Source organism: Aotus nancymaae, unplaced genomic scaffold (assembly GCF_030222135.1).
Source record: "Aotus nancymaae isolate 86718 unplaced genomic scaffold, 86718_ANA_hifiasm-v0.15.2.pri h1tg000041l, whole genome shotgun sequence".
Classification (NCBI taxonomy): Eukaryota; Metazoa; Chordata; class Mammalia; order Primates; family Aotidae; genus Aotus; species Aotus nancymaae.
Window position 1 is genome coordinate 44,469,971 of NW_026988455.1, and position 20,420 is coordinate 44,490,390.

The 20,420-nt window shown below is 40.3% G+C and overlaps 1 protein-coding gene across 1 annotated transcript in view; it reads right to left on the reverse strand.

Annotated features, from left to right (window-relative positions):
* PGM5 (phosphoglucomutase 5) overlaps positions 1 to 20,420 on the reverse strand; it is a 159,588-nt gene that overhangs the window by 61,516 nt on the left and 77,652 nt on the right. The window contains exon 7 of the mRNA XM_012453555.2: positions 949 to 1,064. Within this exon, the coding sequence (XP_012308978.2) occupies positions 949 to 1,064 (116 nt within the window). The remainder of the gene's footprint in view (positions 1 to 948; positions 1,065 to 20,420) is intronic.

Below are 20,420 nucleotides of genomic sequence, written 5' to 3' on the forward strand. Positions count from 1 at the left end.
AGATGAATCAGAGATTGGAACTATCAGACAGCATATTTAAAATAACCATGTCTAATATGTTAAATGATCTAATGGAAAAGATAATTACACAAACATATGGAGAATTTCAGAGAACTGAAAACTATTTTAAAAGAGTCAAAAAGAAACAAAAAAATAATAGCTGAGCATTTCCTAAAATTAATGAACAGTAACAAATGACAGATCCAAGAATTCAAGAGAACCCCAAGTAGGGTTAAACACACACACATACACCCCTAGACATATTGTTAATATAATTCAACTTTTGAAAATCAAAGATTCAAAAAATATTGAAGTCAGTCAAAGGCAGGAGATGGGGGGGTACTTTACATACAGAGGAATAAACATAAAAATTCAATCTGACTTCTTGGAAATGATGTAAGCCAGAAAACAATTGGATGACGTATTTAAAGTCTTTAAAAAAAGAAAATGTTGCTAACTTTTTAGGTGTGATAATAGTACTATGGTCTTGTGGTTTTTCTGAACAAGAGCCCTTATATTTAAAGATTCATCTTGAAATACTTATGGATAACACAATAAGTTACAGAGGATTGCTTCACAATAATTAGGGAGGAGGGTTCCCCTGCGAATGAGGGTAGAGATGAAAGAAGATTGATCACAAGTTTATGGCGGTTGAAACGGGAGTGACAGGAACATGGGGATTCAATATGATATTCTCTCTACGCTTATACATTTTAAAGATTTCCATAACAGAAATGATTTTTAAAGAAAGAGAAATTTTTAAAAAGAAGAAACAAAATGGATGGAAGAGGTAAGCATATCATAGCACATACTCTACTAGGTTTTTCTGATTTTTTGGCCCTACTTAAGTGTTCCTCTGTAATTCACAGAAAGTTCACAGGTCTCCAAACTGAGATCACAAAAGCCTGCCGCCACCCTCCCCAGTAATATCAACCCAGCAAAGCCTACCAGTGCCAAAGCTCTCTTCCCCACACAGATTGCACCGCCCTGAATCCATCAGATTTGAGAAGAATCTCCATCCAGCTGGGGTCTCGTACACAGGGACCTTCATTGATTTGGCCACTCTGAAAAATGAAATTTGGAAAAGTCAATTTATATACATCATTTCCTTTTTTTTTTCTCAGCACAGCAGGAAGTCTTTAGGATTTGCTAATTCCATAGCTAGATTTCAGAAAAACTTGGGTAGTGTTGACAGATTTCGGGATATCAAGCCGTAAGTTAGAAAATAATAAATAACCCATTTCAATGGTTCTCAATTTTGCTTTTCCATCATATAGAAAATATTAAGTTAATATATGAAATATTTTTTACATTTGTTTCACTCCAGTACATTTTTCTTTATCTTTTTGGAAAGAGTCCATGTGGGGACATCAGAATCTAAATGAAGAGGGTATTTGGATACAAACACTTTGGAATATTGTTTAACAGTATCTACTAAAGATGAACTTACCCATATCCAATGAACCAGAAATTCAACTCCTAGAAATTACTAATGGCATGTAACAGATACTGTGGTGCACTGCTCCACCCTGACCATACCCACACACCCACCCACCTCCCCATACACGCATACACACACACCACACACACACACACACACACACACACACACACACACACACACATACATTTTAGACATTTTAGGATTAAAATATGCATTCTACCAGCTACTAGGAATGCTGATTGCTGACAGCTCACAGATGTGGCCTCTATTCTCTGCCAAAGAGAGATGTCTTACCCCAAGTCATGTTCCCATCCCTGGGCTAATCCACAAACAATGACTGGTATAAAGCTCTGGCCTCTTGCCCCAGTTTAGCACAACTCTAGAGGCCACTTCAGCTCCAGAGCTCCCCACAGGTTGGCTGAGGCCTTTGTTGTGCCTGCATTTTAGTCTGACTTCTCCGTGTTCAGTCCTCCTTCCTCACTCCCCCGTAAGTTTTGATCTTGAAGGCAGAAAGGAATAAACTTCTGAAAGCAAATATCTCTCAGAGCTGCTTCCTGGGGAGCCCAGTGTACAATGTTGCCCAACAGGGTGTATATGTAAGATTTTGCAAGAACGATCATAGAATCATGATTTGTAATAACTGACAATCCAAATGTCCATCAAAGTAGAATGGACAAATAATTTGTGATATATAATGTAATACCATAAATCCTATTGTGCAAACCATGGCTGCATGCAACAATTTGAATGAATCTCACAAATATAAGCCAGATGGGATCTGGCTTATGATGGTTTGACTTACGATTTTTCCCCTTTATGATGGGTTTATCCAGATACAACTCCATTGTAAGTTGAGCTCCTATGATTTATGGTGAGGTTATGGTTTCTACTGAATACCTATTGCTTTTGTACCACCATAAAGCCAAAAATTCATAAGTTAAACCATCATACATCAGAGACTGTCTGCTGTGTTGCTGGCATTAAATGCATTTTTGACTTAACAATATTTTTGACTTAAGATGGGTTTATCAGGATGCAATCCCATCTTAAGTCAAAGAGCATCCGTATTGAGTAAAATAAATCAATAACAAAGATATATATACTGTATTGTTTCACACAGATAAAATTCAAAAACAGACAAAACTTATCAATGCTGTCAAGGTTCTGGCTCAGAGGCTCAGATAAGTCAAGATTTTGTTCAAAGTCTCACAGAGGTAAGGGGAAGTGCTAGAACTGGGACCCAGATCTGCTTAATTTCTCATGTTTCATTCCATTACACCATGCTGTCTTTCCAAATGTCTTAGTGCTTCATGAGGGATGTAGATCTCAAAGCATGCTATGGAATGAGCTGGTACAACAGAGATTGCCCTGAAGAGTTTCATCATCTTCATATGCTAGCAAATGAAAGAGAAAAATACCAAATGCCGACCAACAGCAAGATTTAGTTATTTGAAGGCTGTGAGTACAGAGGGTGACCATAGAGTGGGATCACTGAGGGTCTTGAGAAAAAAGAGGAAGAAAGACAAACACAGGATAAAATACACCACATAGTAATGATTCCTTTAGGCTGGCTTTGTGTCCAGCTAAAGGAAAAAACATCTATAAACTCTTGCCATGGAAGGGTGAAGACCTCCCTTTTCACAAACCCTAAATACAATGAATGTGTTCAGGAATGAAAAATTATGTGCTGCCTCTTCCAGTTTGCCTTGAAAAGCATTTTTTGGGTAGTCAGCTGTTATTTCAAATATTCTGTCTTCTCTCTTTTTCAACAGTTTAAGAAAGATATAGAATCATGCTTACATCTGGCAGGAACAATGAAAGAAACCAACTCCAACCTGTACAGCAAAAGTAAATGATTCATTTACCTTTATAATAACTTTATTTTCACAGTCAGAAGACTATGGAAGGTAAGAATAAGATTAATTTTATGGTCAGAAGCTCAAGGAAGAGATAATAAGTCACACAGAATCCTTCCAGGGGCAATACATAGTCAAGCCTTGGTCAAAGTTAATTCAACAAAGATGAATGCATATGGATAGCAAATAAAACGTGCAACATGGGGCAGAGGTGAGGGTGAGAGTGAGGGTACAGGGTGTGGGGATGTGTATTTTCTGACCAAAACATTCTTGTGGGTTCAAAGCCAAGTTGGCAGGTCTGAAGGGAGGGGAAAGGATTTCCCCAGCTCCCACCCTTTCCAATTAATCACTGTCAGGAGGTCATCAAGCTGAAGGCTGTGGCTGGATTTTAAAGGACCGGATACTTTTCTAACTGCGAGCCACAGTTGCAGCTATGCAAGCCAAGATAACAATATGGGTAATCAAATTCCAGGATCCTGGGTATGAGTTAATTGTGTCCTAGGGTCAAAAAGGAATTTCCCTCCCTCCTCCCCCTCCTGAACTTGGGATTCATCCCAAACACAGCATTCAGCAGATACCACACATTAGACGGGTTTTTGGCAGGAGGCCCCTGGAATCTCTGAAATCCTCTAGGACAAAAGCTGAAAACGAATCTGCCCATGCTGAGGGGCTGAACCCTTCTCCCTAACTGCCTGCCATTGTGTGGGGGAGATAAACATGAGAACTCACTTCCTAGGAAAGACCAGAGTAACCTGGGCCACTATTTTCCTGCAAGTGAGAATGAGCTTGAAAATTATGCTGGATACAACTCTTTAGTCTGAATTTTAAAACCTCCTAAAATGTGACTTAGGTTGGAAATTGTCTCAACCTAGCTTTCCAACAGTTCCTCATACACTACTCCCTATGTGTTTTATGCTGCTAACAAGATAAATGATTTCCTATTTTCCAAATATGCCTTTACATTTTGTTGTTGTATACTCCCCAGTCCTTTTTTATGCCATTCATTTTTCCTGGATTAATCCTGTTTTTCAATCTTTGTCAGAATACTTCAAATTGCCTGAAAACCTACCTTATATGCTTTGCCAGCATAAAGCCTGTTATTCCATTTTGTGCTCTTATAATGGGATAGATGATACTAGGTAATTTATAAAGAACAGAAATTTATTTCCCACAATTCTAGAGGTTGGGAAGTCCAAGATCAAGGCACCAGCATCTGGTGTGGTGAAGGCCTTGCTCACATGGCAGAGGCACCAGGAAAAAGCTAGTCAAATGCCGTGTGAAGGCTCTTTTATAAGGGTCTTAATCCCATGAACGAGGAAGGAACCTTCATGGCCTGATCATCTCTTAAAGGCCCTCTCTCTGAATACCATCACATTGGCAACAGTTCATTTACGCCTATTAACTAAAACTGGTAGTAACTGACATGACAGCTCCAAGATAAAGCATTTCTGTAAAACAAAGCTTCTTATGTTTCTTCAACTATTTTTGTTTTTTCTCTTTTCTATATCCAATTAGCATGTTTTCTTAGACAGTATAATAGAAATCTTGTTAAATCTATGCTGTAAGACAAGAGGGAAAGGATACATCTAGGCGCTGGACATTAAATGAATATACAACAACTATAAATGGATACTTGCTCTAAAAGAAGAAAACAGAGAAGACTAGTATGTGTATAATGCTGCTTCACTACTCTATGAGTAACAGCATAATTCTATGAGGCACGAGTATCCATTGAAAGACGATGGCATTATCAGTGTTCCTAAAACAAACACCTGTTCCTTGCCCTGGTGTTTCATATTGGATTCTGTTTCAGCAAGGCCACAGAGACCGCACTGTCTGTCCCCAGTATTCTATGAGGGAGGTAAAAAGAATGGGCAGAATATTCTATAAGTTGGGTCTAAATATAAGGAAAAGATGGATAAATGTAATCACATTAAAAACTATAAAATTTCCATTTGTTAAAGACACTAAAAAAAAGGAAGTAAGCCATAGATTGAAAGAAGATAGTTGCGATGCACAAAATTGAAGGATTAATGGCTAATTTAAATGAGGAAGTCCTATAAACTGATAAGAAAAACTCAGACGACCTAAGCAAGCTACAGGGGAGGAAGACTGATTGGCCAATATGAAACTATATAGTAAATCAGGGAAATGAAAATTAAAGTAACAGCCAGGTATCACGTCACATGCATCACATTAGCCAAATAAGAAAAAAGAGGCCAGGCATGGTGGCTCATGCCTGTAATTGCAGCAGTTTGGGAGGCCAAGGTGAGTGGATCACCTGAGGTCAAGAGTTCAAAACCAGCCTGGCCAACATAGTGAAACCCTGTCTCTACTAAAAATACAAGAAATTAACCAGGCGTGGTGGTGGACACCTGTAATCCTAGCTACTTGGGAGGCTGATGCAGGATAATTGCTTGAACGTAGGAGGCAGAGGTTGCAGCGAGCTGAGATTGCACCACTGTACTCCATCCAGCCTGGGTGACAGAGTGAGATTCTGTCTCAAAAAATAAAAAAGAAAGAAAAAGATCTAATAATACCAGGTATTGGTGAAGTGTCATGGGAAAACAGAAAAGGAAAAAAAAAGGCAGAAGGATTATAAATTGGTACACTCACTTTACACTCAGTTATTTGAGAATTCCTAGTAGACTTGATCGTGCCTTGTAATCCAGCAAGCCCACTTCTGGTATTTTTCCTAGAGAAACTTGAATACATGTACACAAGAAAATGAGGTTCAAGGATGTTTATTAGCACACTATATGTGAGAGAGAAATAGAGCTAAATCAGAAGCAACCTATTATTCATCAGAAATGTACTAGACAAGCTGTAGTTTATTTCTACAGGGACAAACAGCCATAGTACAGGGCACCGAATTACAGAATGCAAAAGAGCCACAAAAAAGAAATTATATGTACTTCTGTCTTACAATATTATCTCAGATCACTGCTATTCCAATTACTGTTTCTTCATCAATAGTCTATATTGAAAATCTAGTGGGATATCATTCCAACTCTTTAATAACAGGTTTCGGATATTTGCAACACTGAAGAATTAATGGGACTAAATGAAGAGATGACACCATCTGGCTCAGAGAAGCAGCTAGAACCCACTGATGCCACCAGGGCTGTGGAGGAATTCGGAAGAGCTACCCTGCCCCATAACTATGCCTCTGACGGCAGAAGGCAAGTCTGTCCACACTAGCTGCAGCCAGCTGTAATTAATTAGCCTGGGCATTTCCCAAGATACTTTTTGCCTTTCATTGACATGAATAGAACTCAAAACCTTTCCTGTTTTGTTTTTTTAATTAAGAGATGGTGTTGGCTGGTGCAGTGGCTCACACCTGCAATCACAGCACTTTGGGAGGCCGAGGTGGGTGAATCACGAGGTCAGGAGTTCGAAACCAGCCTGGCCAACATGGTGAAACCCCGTCTCTACTAAAAATACAAAAATTAGCAGGGCGTGGTGGTGCACGCCTGTAATTCCAGCTACTCAGGAGGCTGAGACAGGAGAATCACTTGAACGGGGGAGGTAGAGGCTGCAGTGAGCCAAGATCATGACACTGCACTCCAGCCTGGGTGACAGAGTGAGACTCCATCTCAAAAAAAAAAAAAAAGAGATGGTGTTTATATTCTGCATACTATGAACATTTTCCCCTTCCTTTTCTCCTGCTAACCTGTCCACCAATATCACAGAGAAGAATTCAATCAGTCCGGTGTATGGTTCTTAAGTGAGACTGCCATTTTTGGCTCTCTTTAGGGAGTTCCTGGTTTTTTGTATCTCTCAGGGGCAAAATTCTCCAGATTCCAGCTGGAGATGCCCTGAGCAGAGCCTTTGGGTTCCCTGGGGTTCCCTTTGGGAATGTGAATGGCAGCTGTCCATGTGGGTTCGGAATACCATGGACTGAACACCACATTCCACCTGTTTCATTTCATCATGTAACCCTGATCTGTGACCCAATGGATGAAGCAGGTTGCTGTTTCCTGTGAAGCCAAATCAGGTCACAGGCAGCTGTCTCTGCATGGTTCTGAGAAGACAAGCATATATCAGCGGATGTAGAGGCAGCCACCCCGCCTGAAAGGTACCACCTTCAAGACTGTGCTTATCTTCCCAGGGTTTCCTTTGGTCACTCAGGTTTGGGTTTAATTTTATCAGCAATCATAAACAAAGGTCATGCCATACTAATACTGCTCTAATGTTACCTTTTAAAGAAACGACTGTAATCCCAACACTTTGGGAGGCTGAGGAGGGGGATAGTTTGAGCCCAGGAGTTTGAGGCCATCCTGGGCAAAACTCCTGGCTCAAAAAAAAAAAACTACAAAAATTAGCTGGGTGCAGTGCTGTGTACCCATAGTCTTATCTACTAGGGAGGCTGAGATGGGAGGATGGCTTGAGCCCAGGAGTTCGAGGCTGCAGTTAGCACTAATATGCCACTGTACTCCAGCCTGAATAGCAGCAAGACCCTTGCTGAAAAAAACAAAACAAAACAGAAAGTTTAAGATAAAAATAATTGATGGTGGATGAATTTCCAAATGGAATTATATACAAAGGGTTTGCTGGAAAGGTTAATAACCTTATATGTTAATGCACCAAGTCCAGTGCTGTAAATTTATTGTGAAAAGGAGGAGACTATGGTAAAAGTAGCCTCTCTACCTTGGCGGGATTTTTCAAAACCAAATGCTCATTTCATTGTAAAACTTCACAAAGAGGGTAGAGCATACATTTCTCACATTTACACAGAGCATCTTGTGGGGTTGGTGGTTTCATTCAGCACACATGGGAGAATATTGTTAAGATTTACCAAGCAATATTTTCTTTATATGACTATGATAGAGGTGGTATTCAAGGAAATTTACTACCACTGACCACTTCTGAAGAGCAAGGGAGAAGAAGGACTACGTCAAATGCTCTTAACTCACATCAAGGATTCCCAGCAAGATGCCTTTTCCAAAGAGCCTTGAGAAAAAAGACATTGGAAGGGGATGCCCGGAAAGCAGAGATACTCCTCCTCCAGGTTCTGACTTTCACTAACCTCTGAACTCAGCAAGGAGGGGCAGTCCTGCCTTAGCGTCCACTCTGGGACTCGCCTAGTGGGGACAGCTAGAGGCATGACTAGTGAATGTGGCTGACAGCAAGTCTGTTTGGTATCTGAGTGACTTGTGCTCTGTTACTCTAAGCAGTCTGGTTCTAGAGTTCAGACCCAGGGGAGGTGGTGGGGGAAGAAGAAGGAGATGGGAATAGCAGCTCTTTGCATTCAGGGTCACCCGCACAGTACCACCTGAGCTGAGACTGATCCTCTCTGAGGACCTAGTCATCTCTGGGAGACAGAGACCAAAATAAGTTGGCGAGAACAGGCAGTTCCTGAGATCAACTGGAGAAGCAGAGACACCCCAGGGAGATGAGGCCACTTAGCTGACCCCTCTACCTTCTCTGGAGACTGAGGCAAGGACCATGTTGGTCTATGTGGTTCCATTCCACGTAGGGGTTCTTGGGTGCTTAGGAGAAACTTCCTAATAAGAGAAGGGCAGGGAGCTTTTACTTCAAGAACTAACTGCCAGAAAACAAGCAAGCCTGCTGGCGATAGAAGAAAAAGGGCTGGAAGAAAAGTGAATGGAACATTGCACCACCTCTGAGCTTAGAACTGCTTCAGGGGCACAGTCTTGTGGTGGGAGTGGGGGTGGTGAGCAGTCCCTTTAGGTCAGGATCCCACAGCCTACAGAGGAGGGAGATCAGATGAATGAAGCAGGGGGTATACCTCTCTCTCTGTCAGGCCAGGGCTGAAGCCCAAGCTGTGCCTTTTGTGCTAAAGGTAGCCCTTCTTTGAGACCCAATAATTTCTGGCTATTAAAAAGTATTATAGCACACTGAGTTTCTCAGAACAGAACACTTTAATGCCATCTGCTGGAGTGTTGTTATAATAAAGATTCAAACATGCGCTGTTTGCGATGGGAATAATTCCCCCTTGGCATGTGGGGCCCTTACACAGTGCTCGTCCTGTGCAACTGGATGTAGCAGCTCACCACGGGCCTCACCTGAATTCAGGCAGAGTAGAACCTACTGTCCTCAAGTCCCCTAAGGACATTTCTGGTGTAGCAGGAAATAGACTACACCCTTCACAGATGGTCACATGACTGAGAGTAACCCTAAAAGCCTTTCACCATCTTTGAGCTGTTGAAGACACAACTTCGAATAGAACATTTTATTTTTTCCAATGGTGTGCTCTGTGCAAAAGCATTCGATGGTGGTAAACTCTGTGAATGTGTGTTTGTGAGGCCCCATCCCACGTCACACCAAACATATTAAAATACACCCGCATCTCACATAAAACTACTTTTTGCTCCAAAAGAAATTGAAAGAATTTTTATAATTTTGCTCTTGAAATGATGAGGCTACAAGTCACTCATTTAATTAACTCTTGGCAATGATAATGCACACTCCAGAATCCTTTCAAAAGAAGAAAATATATCGTACAAATTATTTTCAAGTGTTATGGTGATTTCTTGAATATTAAATTTAAGAATAAAGTGACAACATGTTGCATTTTATACATATTCAGTTAGGCGGTTAATCATGCTTCTGTTGCGGATGTCTTCATTTGGGAGCTGATAATTGCTTTCAGGTCTTTAAGTAGGTTCATGAATATCAACGGTCCTAGGCAAGGCACTGAGAGTGCCAGTGAGGGATTAAATACATGTGTGCACGTGTGTACGTGCTTCTGTGTGTTTGTCCGTGGATGCTCGTGTGGGTAGGTGGCTGTGCATTTTGGGGACACAGAAGGATAGTTTTACTCATCAGGATCTTAGGTTGTTTCTTGCACAAGAAAGTTTCAGGAAGAATCCTCCACCGTTCTTACAACATTCTGCATATCTTGTTTTTATTTTCATAAGGTTCTACAAATTAATTTCTGACATTCCATCCCAGAATTCCGTCAGCCAGCTCACATTTTCCCTGTCAATTTCCAGTGCAGTGAGTTATGCAGATTTGGAATGTGATACACAGACACATGCAATCCCAGCACACCAACCCAGCACTAAGCTATTGACTGCGTTTCTCCGAAAATCTTGAAACAATGTTCCAAGAGTAAGCCGGATGAAATATGACGGTGGATTTTTTCCCCTCATGAAACCAAATGTGCATATCCAATCCAAATAAAAGTAGCAAATTGACTTCATATGATGTAAACTTTTATTAAACTTACAGCAAGATTACACATATGGAATTCCCAGATAGTGGCCTTAAAGGTCTAACCTAGCAAACAAGCTTGGACACAGTTCCCCATTCTTTTTGTCAAGCTGTAAAACATTCTGAGATGGGGGAGCTGGTGGTGCTTAGTTATTCACTTTCTCAGAAGAGGTTAATGTTTTTCACACTTTCTTGATAATAAGAACCACCTGGGGTGCTAATTAAAAATGCAAATTCCTAGACCTCTCTGCTAGAATATTCACAGTTACAGGTCTTGGTTAGAGCCCAAGGGTCAGTACTTAAAAGTAGTTTTTTTTTTTTTTTTAATTTCTGGAGATTCTTGTTTTTAGGAGAGTTTATAAAACACTTGGTTAAGACAAACTGTATGCAAATGACAATTGTATATATCTATTGTATATATCTATTCACAATTTTAATAGCTGCAAGTATTATACAGTGTTTAAAAGGTCCTCAAAGGGTGTTATCTGGTTGGGGGTCCAGAGTTGAACTGACATTGAACATTGGTGCTGGTGTGAGAGTCTACCACGTGAGATAATGGCTACGCTAGTCAAACCCCAGCAAGCTGAGGTCCAGCCCTCACCTCCTCTTGACATATCTCTTAAATGTGAGCAAAGCAACTGTCCCCATCCCACCCCATAGCTACTGTGAGCATCTTGCTGGATTTAAAACCTGACAGTCTGGGTTTTGAAGTTCCACTCTTATACTGTTAATTCTGTGACACTTGTAAGTCAGTCATTTATCCTCTCTTATCCTCCGTTCCTGCATCTAAGACTAAAGAGGCTGTGCAGCAGAGTGAAACAAGCTTGGGCTTCTTGGATAGACAAACCTGGGTTCAAATCCTGACCCCAAGCTTTCACTAGCTTTGGGGACTTGGGCAAGTCACTGAGTTTCTTCATGTCCTTACAGGCAGAGATGGGAGTAGTTGCATGATAAACACTCCATAAATGCAGCTATCACTTAACAGGCAGAAATCCTTACCTTGGGTAGGGGAAGGTGCTTGTGCGAGTTGCAAGTGCTCTGACCATGAGGTCCCCAACAGAGGGTACCCATAGGTGAAGCTGACCTTGAAGAAAAGAATCTGTCCTCCCTTGAGGAAATACTCCTCAGTTTTACTTTCCGGGGACTCCAAAGGCTTGCAATTCCTGGACAAGCCTGCTTTTTGCCCGCCAGGACTTGGTGATACTGCTTCCCTCTCTTCGGCTAGCTGAGCCTTAACTGTCCTTTCAGTCTCAGCTTCTGGGAAGCACCACTAGAGCCCCAGGGCTATAAATAAAAGGTCTGTGTCCACTGCAACTTCATATGTTAAATCTTAACCCCCAACATGATATTATTAGGAGGTGGGGCCTTTGGAAGGTTATTAGTTTATGAGGGTGAAGCCCTTATAAGTGGGATTAGTGCCCTTATATTAGAGACTCCAGAGAGCTCCCTCAACCCTTCTGCCACATGAGGATACAGCAAAAAGACAGCCATCTATGAACCGGGAAGCAGGTCCTTGCAATACACTGAATATGCTGGGTCCTTGATCTTGGACATTCCAGCCTCCAGAACTTGAGAAATGCATTTCTGTTGTTTATAAGCCACCCAGTTTATGGTACTTTGCTACAGTAGCCCAAGTAGACTAAGAAGTCTAGAATGAGAGGTCCCTCCTGGGGTTCCCCAGAGAGATACAATCAGCTCACCGTCTGCTGTCCCATAGCACCTAGAGCATTTCTGCCCTAACACCTTTCACACTATGCTGTCCCCTGCATGCACCTCCAGCAGCTTCAGGAGGACAAGGGCTGTGTCCTCCTCTGAATATCAACTCAGTTCAGGGTCTGGCAATGAATAGGACTTGAGGGGTAACTACTGATTGAACAATAATCTCTGGACTACATTCTAATGGGAGTAAGAAGGATGGATTATCAAAAACTCAGGGGTGAGGAGATTTAACATGCAGAGCCCCAGCTGCTTTGAAAATCACTGCAGGTAGTAAGTGGTGCTCCTGCTGCACACAGAAAAGAGTCTGAGGACCCCTGAGCTAGCTGAGAAGAGAAGGGAGGTCCTGGCTAGTGCAGGCTTGTTAATGAAATTAGCATGACTCTTGGGTGCTGGGTGGAAGCTTCTGGGTGGGAATAGGCCTGTACATGAAGGTGCAGGGGTCTCAAGACAGGCCACCACAGCCTTCCCTGAGTGTCTCCCCAAGCAACCCCTGGCTACCCGGGTGCCCTGGGAACAATGTTGCTGGTGGTGGACCTGTCCCAGAACAGAGGGGTCAGACCTTTGGAGGACACATACTGCCACATTTCTGTGATTTTGGCCTCTCCTGCAGACTTTTATTTACTGGGGAATATAGTTCAAAAAGGTGGATTTCAAAGAAGAAGGTGAGTCTAGGATTAGAAGCAGCTGGAGAAGACAACCCGTTTGCCTACAAGTAGAAGCACCTCCTCCCCTCAAAGCCCCTTTCCCTCTTTCCTGTCTTGTAAAATAAACCATAGTTTATTTCAGTGAAATCTCTATAGGTTTGCAATAAACCCTTTCTTTTTCTTTGCTCCAATTTAATTTGTTTCTGCCCCTGGCAACCCAAATGCCTGTATTTAAACAACCAGTATCCTCAGACTCCTAACTGGAAAATGGAGGTACCAAGAGATTAAACAGTTTGTCCAAAGCTACAAACTGGCAAGTGGCCAGGCAGGAAGTCAGGCCCTGTCCTGCCTAATTCCAGAACCCATTCTCTGCACATTGAATCATGCAAGACATTCTTCGGGACCTCTATGGGTATTTCTGGATATGTGTTGCCTATAAAAAAATTTATAAAAAGTGTGCTGGATTGAAATAGTGGAACTGTAAGAAATACTTGCTGCAAAGACCAAAACTATAACCTTCTTCTTACAGTAGTAGAAATGATAATAACAGCTAACATCTCAGCATTTGCTGTGTCAGGCACTGTGCTAAACACTGTAAAACATGTTATAGCCTTTCCTCTCCATTCTTAATAGAGGACGCTGAGACTCAGAGAGGTTATATGACTTGTCCAAGGCCTCAGAGCTAGTACAGAAAAGCCCTGTGGTTCAAAGCCAGCTCTCACTCGCTCCAAACTCGAGCCCTTGCTGTACAGATAGGACAAACCCAAACCTCAAAGAGGCAGGAGATGCTTCTCTGCAGCCATCAGTATCATTCACATCAGGGAGGCATGCACAAGTAATGTCAGGATGTGCAAGTTGTGAAATTTTCACTAAAAGTCAGAAGGCCAGTGGTGAGATGGGGTTTGAGTGAAAAGTAAGATGTCAGCTGCATTTGGCAGTGAGCATGGTCCTCAGATGTTTCCCTCTCTCCAGCTTGGTACCAGCAACCCCCTGTGATTTATGCTTCAGAGTCACAGAGAGCTTGCAGGCACCAACTCTGCAGTAGCAAAGAAAACGAATGGGCTGCCTTGGGATTTTTTCCCTGCACAACCACGTTTCCTTAAAAGGCCTCTAGTGTATATACAGTTCTGACAGGCGGGCAGAGCTAAAGAACGGCTGGGCTGCTCTTCCACCTTATATGGTCAAGTATTACAATGGCATCCTCCCTTCTAATTTATGAAGCAAAGGAGTGGAGGAATGCCGATCAGGAGATGAGCGGGGGATGTTTTACCAGAGAGACGATATAAAGCTCATCTTGCTGGCAAATGACTTACAAGACCAAGTGCAACAGAACGCACACTTGATGAGTTGAGTTTCTTTTAAACTCTAGAGAATAAACACTTTTGTTCCTCTTTCAAATATCAACATTTCATGAAGCCAAAGAATATGCAGAGCTCCTCCATCCCAGTATTAGCGAAAGTGAAAAGTAAAGCAAGAATAAAAAGCTGTAGACTCCATCCTTCATAAATTTATCTCCCTCCTTTCTTAAGCTTTGTTTCCCCATTAAACACATATACACACAGAGGCACAAACAGCACATACACAACCAATCAGGCATCTGAACAGAGACAACAATTTCATTTTAAACAGAACACAGAAATAAGATAGGGGATCAGTCCTCTACAAAGAGTTCTTCTGCCTTCGTTAGAGGCTATAGATCAAGTTTCCCCATTCACTATCCTAAGGCTGGACCCAACGAAGACAAGAGGGTGTATGAAATGAGAATGTACGGGAAAACGTGTTACATACTGTAAACCATAGTTATTTCAAACATTGTGGTAATGTCTTCCTAGAATTATTCCTTTTTAAATTACTATTTATTGGTCTTGTTTAACACATACATGATTTTCTTGGATGTAACCAAGTATAAGCTATGACATTATTTAAATGACTTTCACCCTTGTTATAATTCATTTTCATTTGGTCAGGACTCTGAATTTATTTGGAAGATCATACTGGGCTAAACAACCAAACTCTTCTATCCTGCCTCAAAAAGCCAAGGAACACTTGGCATCCATGCTACATTTTAATGAAGCATCATACCAGAAACAACAGCTTCCAGATGACCATGGTGGGTTATTCTACATTTTAAACTAAACATTCCTGGAGAGTATGCAGATAGGCATAGAAGGGGCACAGGAGGAGTGGTGGGTATTATGGCAGAAAGAGCAATAGTTTTGAAACTAGACCTGGGCCAGAACTCCCATGGGCATTGGCCTTCAGCTGGCATTAAGACCCTGGAGCAAGTCAGTTACTCTGCCGGGAGCTTTGAGCTTTGCTTTCTTCATCTAAAGATCGAAGAGGCTGAACTAGCTGTCCACTAACATCCCTAATGTTTAGCTGGGAGGTTAAACTTCTTAAAAGCAGAAATTTACTAAAGCAGACACTGCTGAACCCAAAGACATCGAATTTGAAAAAGTTCTATTTAAGATCTTCATATGATTGGAACAATAAGGAAAACTTGCAAGGTACTCATGGCAGACTCTCTACCCTTCGGGTTTATTGAATGGCTACACTTGAGTCAGAAAGAGTGAGCAGGTGTAAGGAGAGAATACAAGATCTCCGGGTTGTGTCCCAATATGCAGGCAGTGGAGCTCCTGACTACCCTGGTGTCCACTGTGTTCCAAGCATCCTCACATTATCTAGGGGTCTAGGAGGGAGCTTTCAAAGGGTATGTCCAATTGTTTAACTTTAAACATTTTTGAAGTGCTTGCAGCTCCAACTGTGAGAGGATTTCCTTCTAGGGACTAGGAATCAAACATGGTGTGCAGGTCTTTAGCTTTGATTACCTGCATCAGAATTCTCTGACAATCTTGTTTAATATGCAGATTCTTGGGTTCTGAATGGATCAGAATTTCTAGGGATGGGGCCCTGGAATCCGCAACTTACAAGGGCTTTTCCACTTATCTAATCCTGACAAGATTCTTATGCACTCCAACATTTGAAGACCACTACTATAAGCACTAAAAGAAAATCCTATTGAGTTTAATACAATTTTATACTCAGCTAAGAAATTATGTCATGGCCCTAGACCCAAAGTATATATTTCTTAAAATTTGTAAAAAAAAAAAACAAAACAAACAAAAAAAATGGATGTTAGGGGACAGATAGTTCAGCCTCTTCGATCTTTAGATGAAGAAAGCAAAGCTCAAAGCTCCCGGCAGAGTAACTGACTTGCTCCAGGGTCTTAATGCCAGCTGAAGGCCAATGCCCATGGGAGTTCTGGCCCAGGTCTAGTTTCAAAACTATTGCTCTTTCTGCCATAATACCCACCACTCCTCCTGTGCCCCTTCTATGCCTATCTGCATACTCTCCAGGAATGTTTAGTTTAAAATGTAGAATAACCCACCGTGGTCATCTGGAAGCTGTTGTTTCTGTCTCTCAAATGCCCAACCCCTGCTGCTGAAGAAAAGAGACCATAGTTTACTTTTGTAGAACTTTTCCCTTCCCCAGTGCCTGTTACTCAAGTTGATCTCCTCTTCCCTGGCCAAAGAGTGGGCATGTGACTCAACTCATACCAAGAAAATCCCGAAGCTTGAGTGAAGTGAGAATGGGAGAAATCTATGCAGTTTCTTCCTTGATCTGGAAGACAATTCTCTGAAGAGATTGCCTGTGTATAAATTCCTTCCACCCAGGTTTCTACTATTTTTGAGACCAGCTTTTTCATTGATTCTGAGTTACTCCTTATCCTCCCATTGCATTCCTTTTAAGTAATCTAAAATTGATCTTGTACTAGTACTTAACCCATTTCCTTATATCATAACCATAAGGTACTAGCATCTGACTCAATCCTAAGGAAAAAGAAGTTAAGGTTAAATATCTCCCTTTTGGAAGCAGAGAGGATGTGAGACTTGCAATTGGATAGGTGGGGATGAGGCAGTACTGGAAACCCCAGTCTCCCTCAATGCCCACCACTCTACTTATTCCAAATAGCTCAGTATTTCTGTCTTTGATTCCAAAACACCCCATCCCCAAACTAAAAGGCCTAAGATACTATCTGTGCAGCTGAAAATAGAAAGTCATGAACCCACAACTGCAAAGTGATCCAAACAAAAAAGAGAGAATCTTCTAAGTAGTGCATGTAATCTCTTCAAGATCCAGTGCCAAAAAGCAAATGGGCTCCATCATATCTGCACAAGTAGACAGACTGTCCTCCTTGTCACTCTGGGTTTTACCTTTTAATGTTGTTTCCCTGGGACAGCACCATGATCCCTGACATACACGACATCTGCATGCAATTTCCACATAATAGGAGCAGGGCTCTGTTATTTCAAAGCCATAAATGCCATTAAGAGGTCTTTCTGCCAAAACCCATATTGCTCTTTTGTTACAAAGCTACACAAATATTTATGTTTTCTGTTTGACTTGGCAGCACAGAGAACTCTTAGACTCTCTACTGCTCTTGCTTTGAAATGACCACCTATCTTCTGCTGCAAGTTACTTGCTATTTACTGTGATTCTCCAAAATAAGTTCTAACATTTTGGAGGAGAGTTGATAAAGAGGTCTAGCATTGGTAGTTGCTCCAGAGAAGTGGCACGGAAGCTGCACAGTGCATTAGGATTAGGACAGAAGCTTTAAAATGTATTTTAATGTTTTAAATTAACCTACGGTGAAACTGACTTTTTGCTATGTTCTGTTTTATAAATTTTGACATGTGTAGATTTATGGAACTAGCACCACAATCAGGAAACACAACATCTCCATCCTCCACAGAAACTCCTTCCTGCAGTCACACATCTGTCTCCACCCACAGCCCCTGGCAGCTACTCCTTTGCTTTGTCTCCATAATTTTGTCTTTTTGAGCACAATATAAATGGGATCATACAGTATGTGACATTTTGAGTCGGACTCCGTTCATTCAGCAAAATCATTTGAGATGCACCAAGTTGTGTGTATCAGTACTTCTGTTGAATTGTTGAGTAGTACTCCATTTTATAGATATATCACAGTTTATTATTCACCTGTTGAAGGACTTTGTTTTCATTTTGGGGGCTATGATGAATAGAACTGCTATAAATATTTGTGTACAATTTAATTCTGTAGATACAGAATAAGAGCAGAGTATGCAGTCATATGGTAAGCATCTGTTTAGTTTTATAAGCACTTGACAAACTGTTTTCCAGAGTGGTCTTATGTCGCCTTTGGCATTTCCACCAGTACTATATGACAGCTCTAGGTGATGTGCATCCTCATCAATACTGGAGTGTTAACAGTAATTTTTATTTTGGCAATTCTAATAGTTTTGTAGCAGTTATCTCATCACAGTTTTATTTGCATCTTCTAATGATTAATGGTGTTGAACACATTTTCATGTGCTTATTTGACATCCATATATCCTCTTTGGTGAAATATCTGTTCAAATATTTTACATAATTTTAATTGGGTTAACTGTTTTAACTCTTTAAATATGTTGAAAAGAGTATACCTTCTACGAATTGCTTTAGCACCATTGTCAGAAATCAGTCACCCATATTTATCTCTGTGTATTTCTGGAGTCTCTATTCTGCTTCATTGTCTCTGCCTTTCCTAATAACACATTGTTTTCTGTTAATCAGAAAGTGTGATTCCTCCCAGCACTTTGAAAGGCTGAGGTAGGCAGATCACCCGATATCAGGAGTTCAAGACCAGCCTGGGCAACATAGTGAAACCCTGTCCCTATTAAAAACACAAAAATTAGCTTAGCATGGTGGCGGGCGCCTGTAATCCCAGCTACTTGGGAGGCTGGGGCAGGGGTATCACTTGAACCTGGGAGGTGGAGGTTGCAGTGAGCCAAGACTGCACCATTGCACTCCAGCCTGGGCAACAAAAGCAAAACTCTATCCCACAGAGAAAAAAAAAAAAGTGTGATTCCTATAGCTTTCTTCTTTTACAAAATTGTTTTGCCTCTTCTAGTTCCTTTGCCTTTCAATACAAATTTAGAATCAGTTTGTTTATATCTACCAAAACCCTGTGGAAATTTTTATTGGAATTGCATTAAATCTACAAATCAATTTAAAGATAAATGACATCTTTACTATGTTGATCATGAACACTGTATATCTCTCTAGGCATTCTTAGACTTTTATTAATGTTTTGTAGTTTTCAACATATAGATCATGTATGTGTTTTAATATATTTACAGGTAAGTATTTAATTTTTGAGCAATGTATATAGTATTACTTATTTCAATTCAGTTTCCAACTGAACATTGATAGTATACAAAAATACAGTTGACTTCTGAGTATTGACTTTGTATCCTCTGACCTTTATTAGTTCTAGGAGCTTGTGTGTGTGTGTGTGTGTGTGTGTGTGTGTATTACTTCGGATTTTCTATGTGGACAATTATTTTATTTGCGAATAGAAACTGTTTTATTTTTTCCTTTTCACTCTATATGCCTCTTAATTCCTTTTCTTGCCTTACTGCATTGGCTGGGTCTGCCAGCACAACACTGAATAATAGTGGTGAGAGTGGATATCCTTGTCTTGTTCCTGATCTTAGGGGAAAGATGTTCAGTCTTTTACTGTTAAGTATGATTTTAGCTTTAGAGTTATTGTAGATGCTCTTTGTTTGAAGAACTTACCTTTTATTCCTAGTTTGAATGGATGTTGAAATTTTGTCAAATGATTTTGTCATTTGATTATATCAAATGATTATAGCAATTTGATCAATTGATATAATCGTGTGGTCTTTTTCCTTAAACTGCTAATAAAGTAGATTGTATTAATTGATTTTTAAACATTAAATCAGCCTCACTTTCCTAAGTAAACCCCACAGGTTTTTCTTTTTATATATTTTTAGGTGTATTGTATTAATATTTTGTTAATATTTTTTATATCTATATTTATGGAATATCAGTCTATATTTTCCTTTTTTAAAAGTGCTATCTTTGTCTAGTTTTAGTGTTGTAATGCTAGCCTCATAAAATGTGCTGGGAATTTTCCATCTTCTTCCTTTTTCTGGAAGAAATTAGAATTTTTTTAATGTTTGGAATAGTTCACCAATACATTTATTTGCACCTGAATTTTTTGGGAAGGTTTTAAACTATGAAGTCAATTTCTTTAATAGTCATGGAATATTCATATTATTTCATGTTGGGTGAGTGTTGATAATTTGTATTTTTCAAGGAATAGGTCCATTTTACGTAAGTTGTTGAATTTATTCATGAAGAGTTGCTTGTCGTATCCTCTTAGTATTCTTTTAAAGTCTAAAGGGTCTGTAGTGGTATTTTTATTTCTAGAATTTATAATTTGTGTGTTCTCTCTTTTTATCTTTGTTGGTCTTGCTAAAGGTTTACCAATATTATTTACTTTTCCAAAGAATCAACTTTTGTTTCTATTCTTGTTTTAAATTGTTTTCCTGTTTTCATTATCATTGATTTCTACTTTTATCTTTAACCGTTTTTTTCTTGGGTTTATTTATTCTCTTTTCTCTACTTTATTAAAGTAGAATCATAGTTTATTGATGTGAAACCTTTCTTTTATAAATGTAAGTTCTTAATGCTTAAAGAATTACCCTTCTAAGCAATGTTTTATCTGTATCCCTACAAATTTTGATGTAT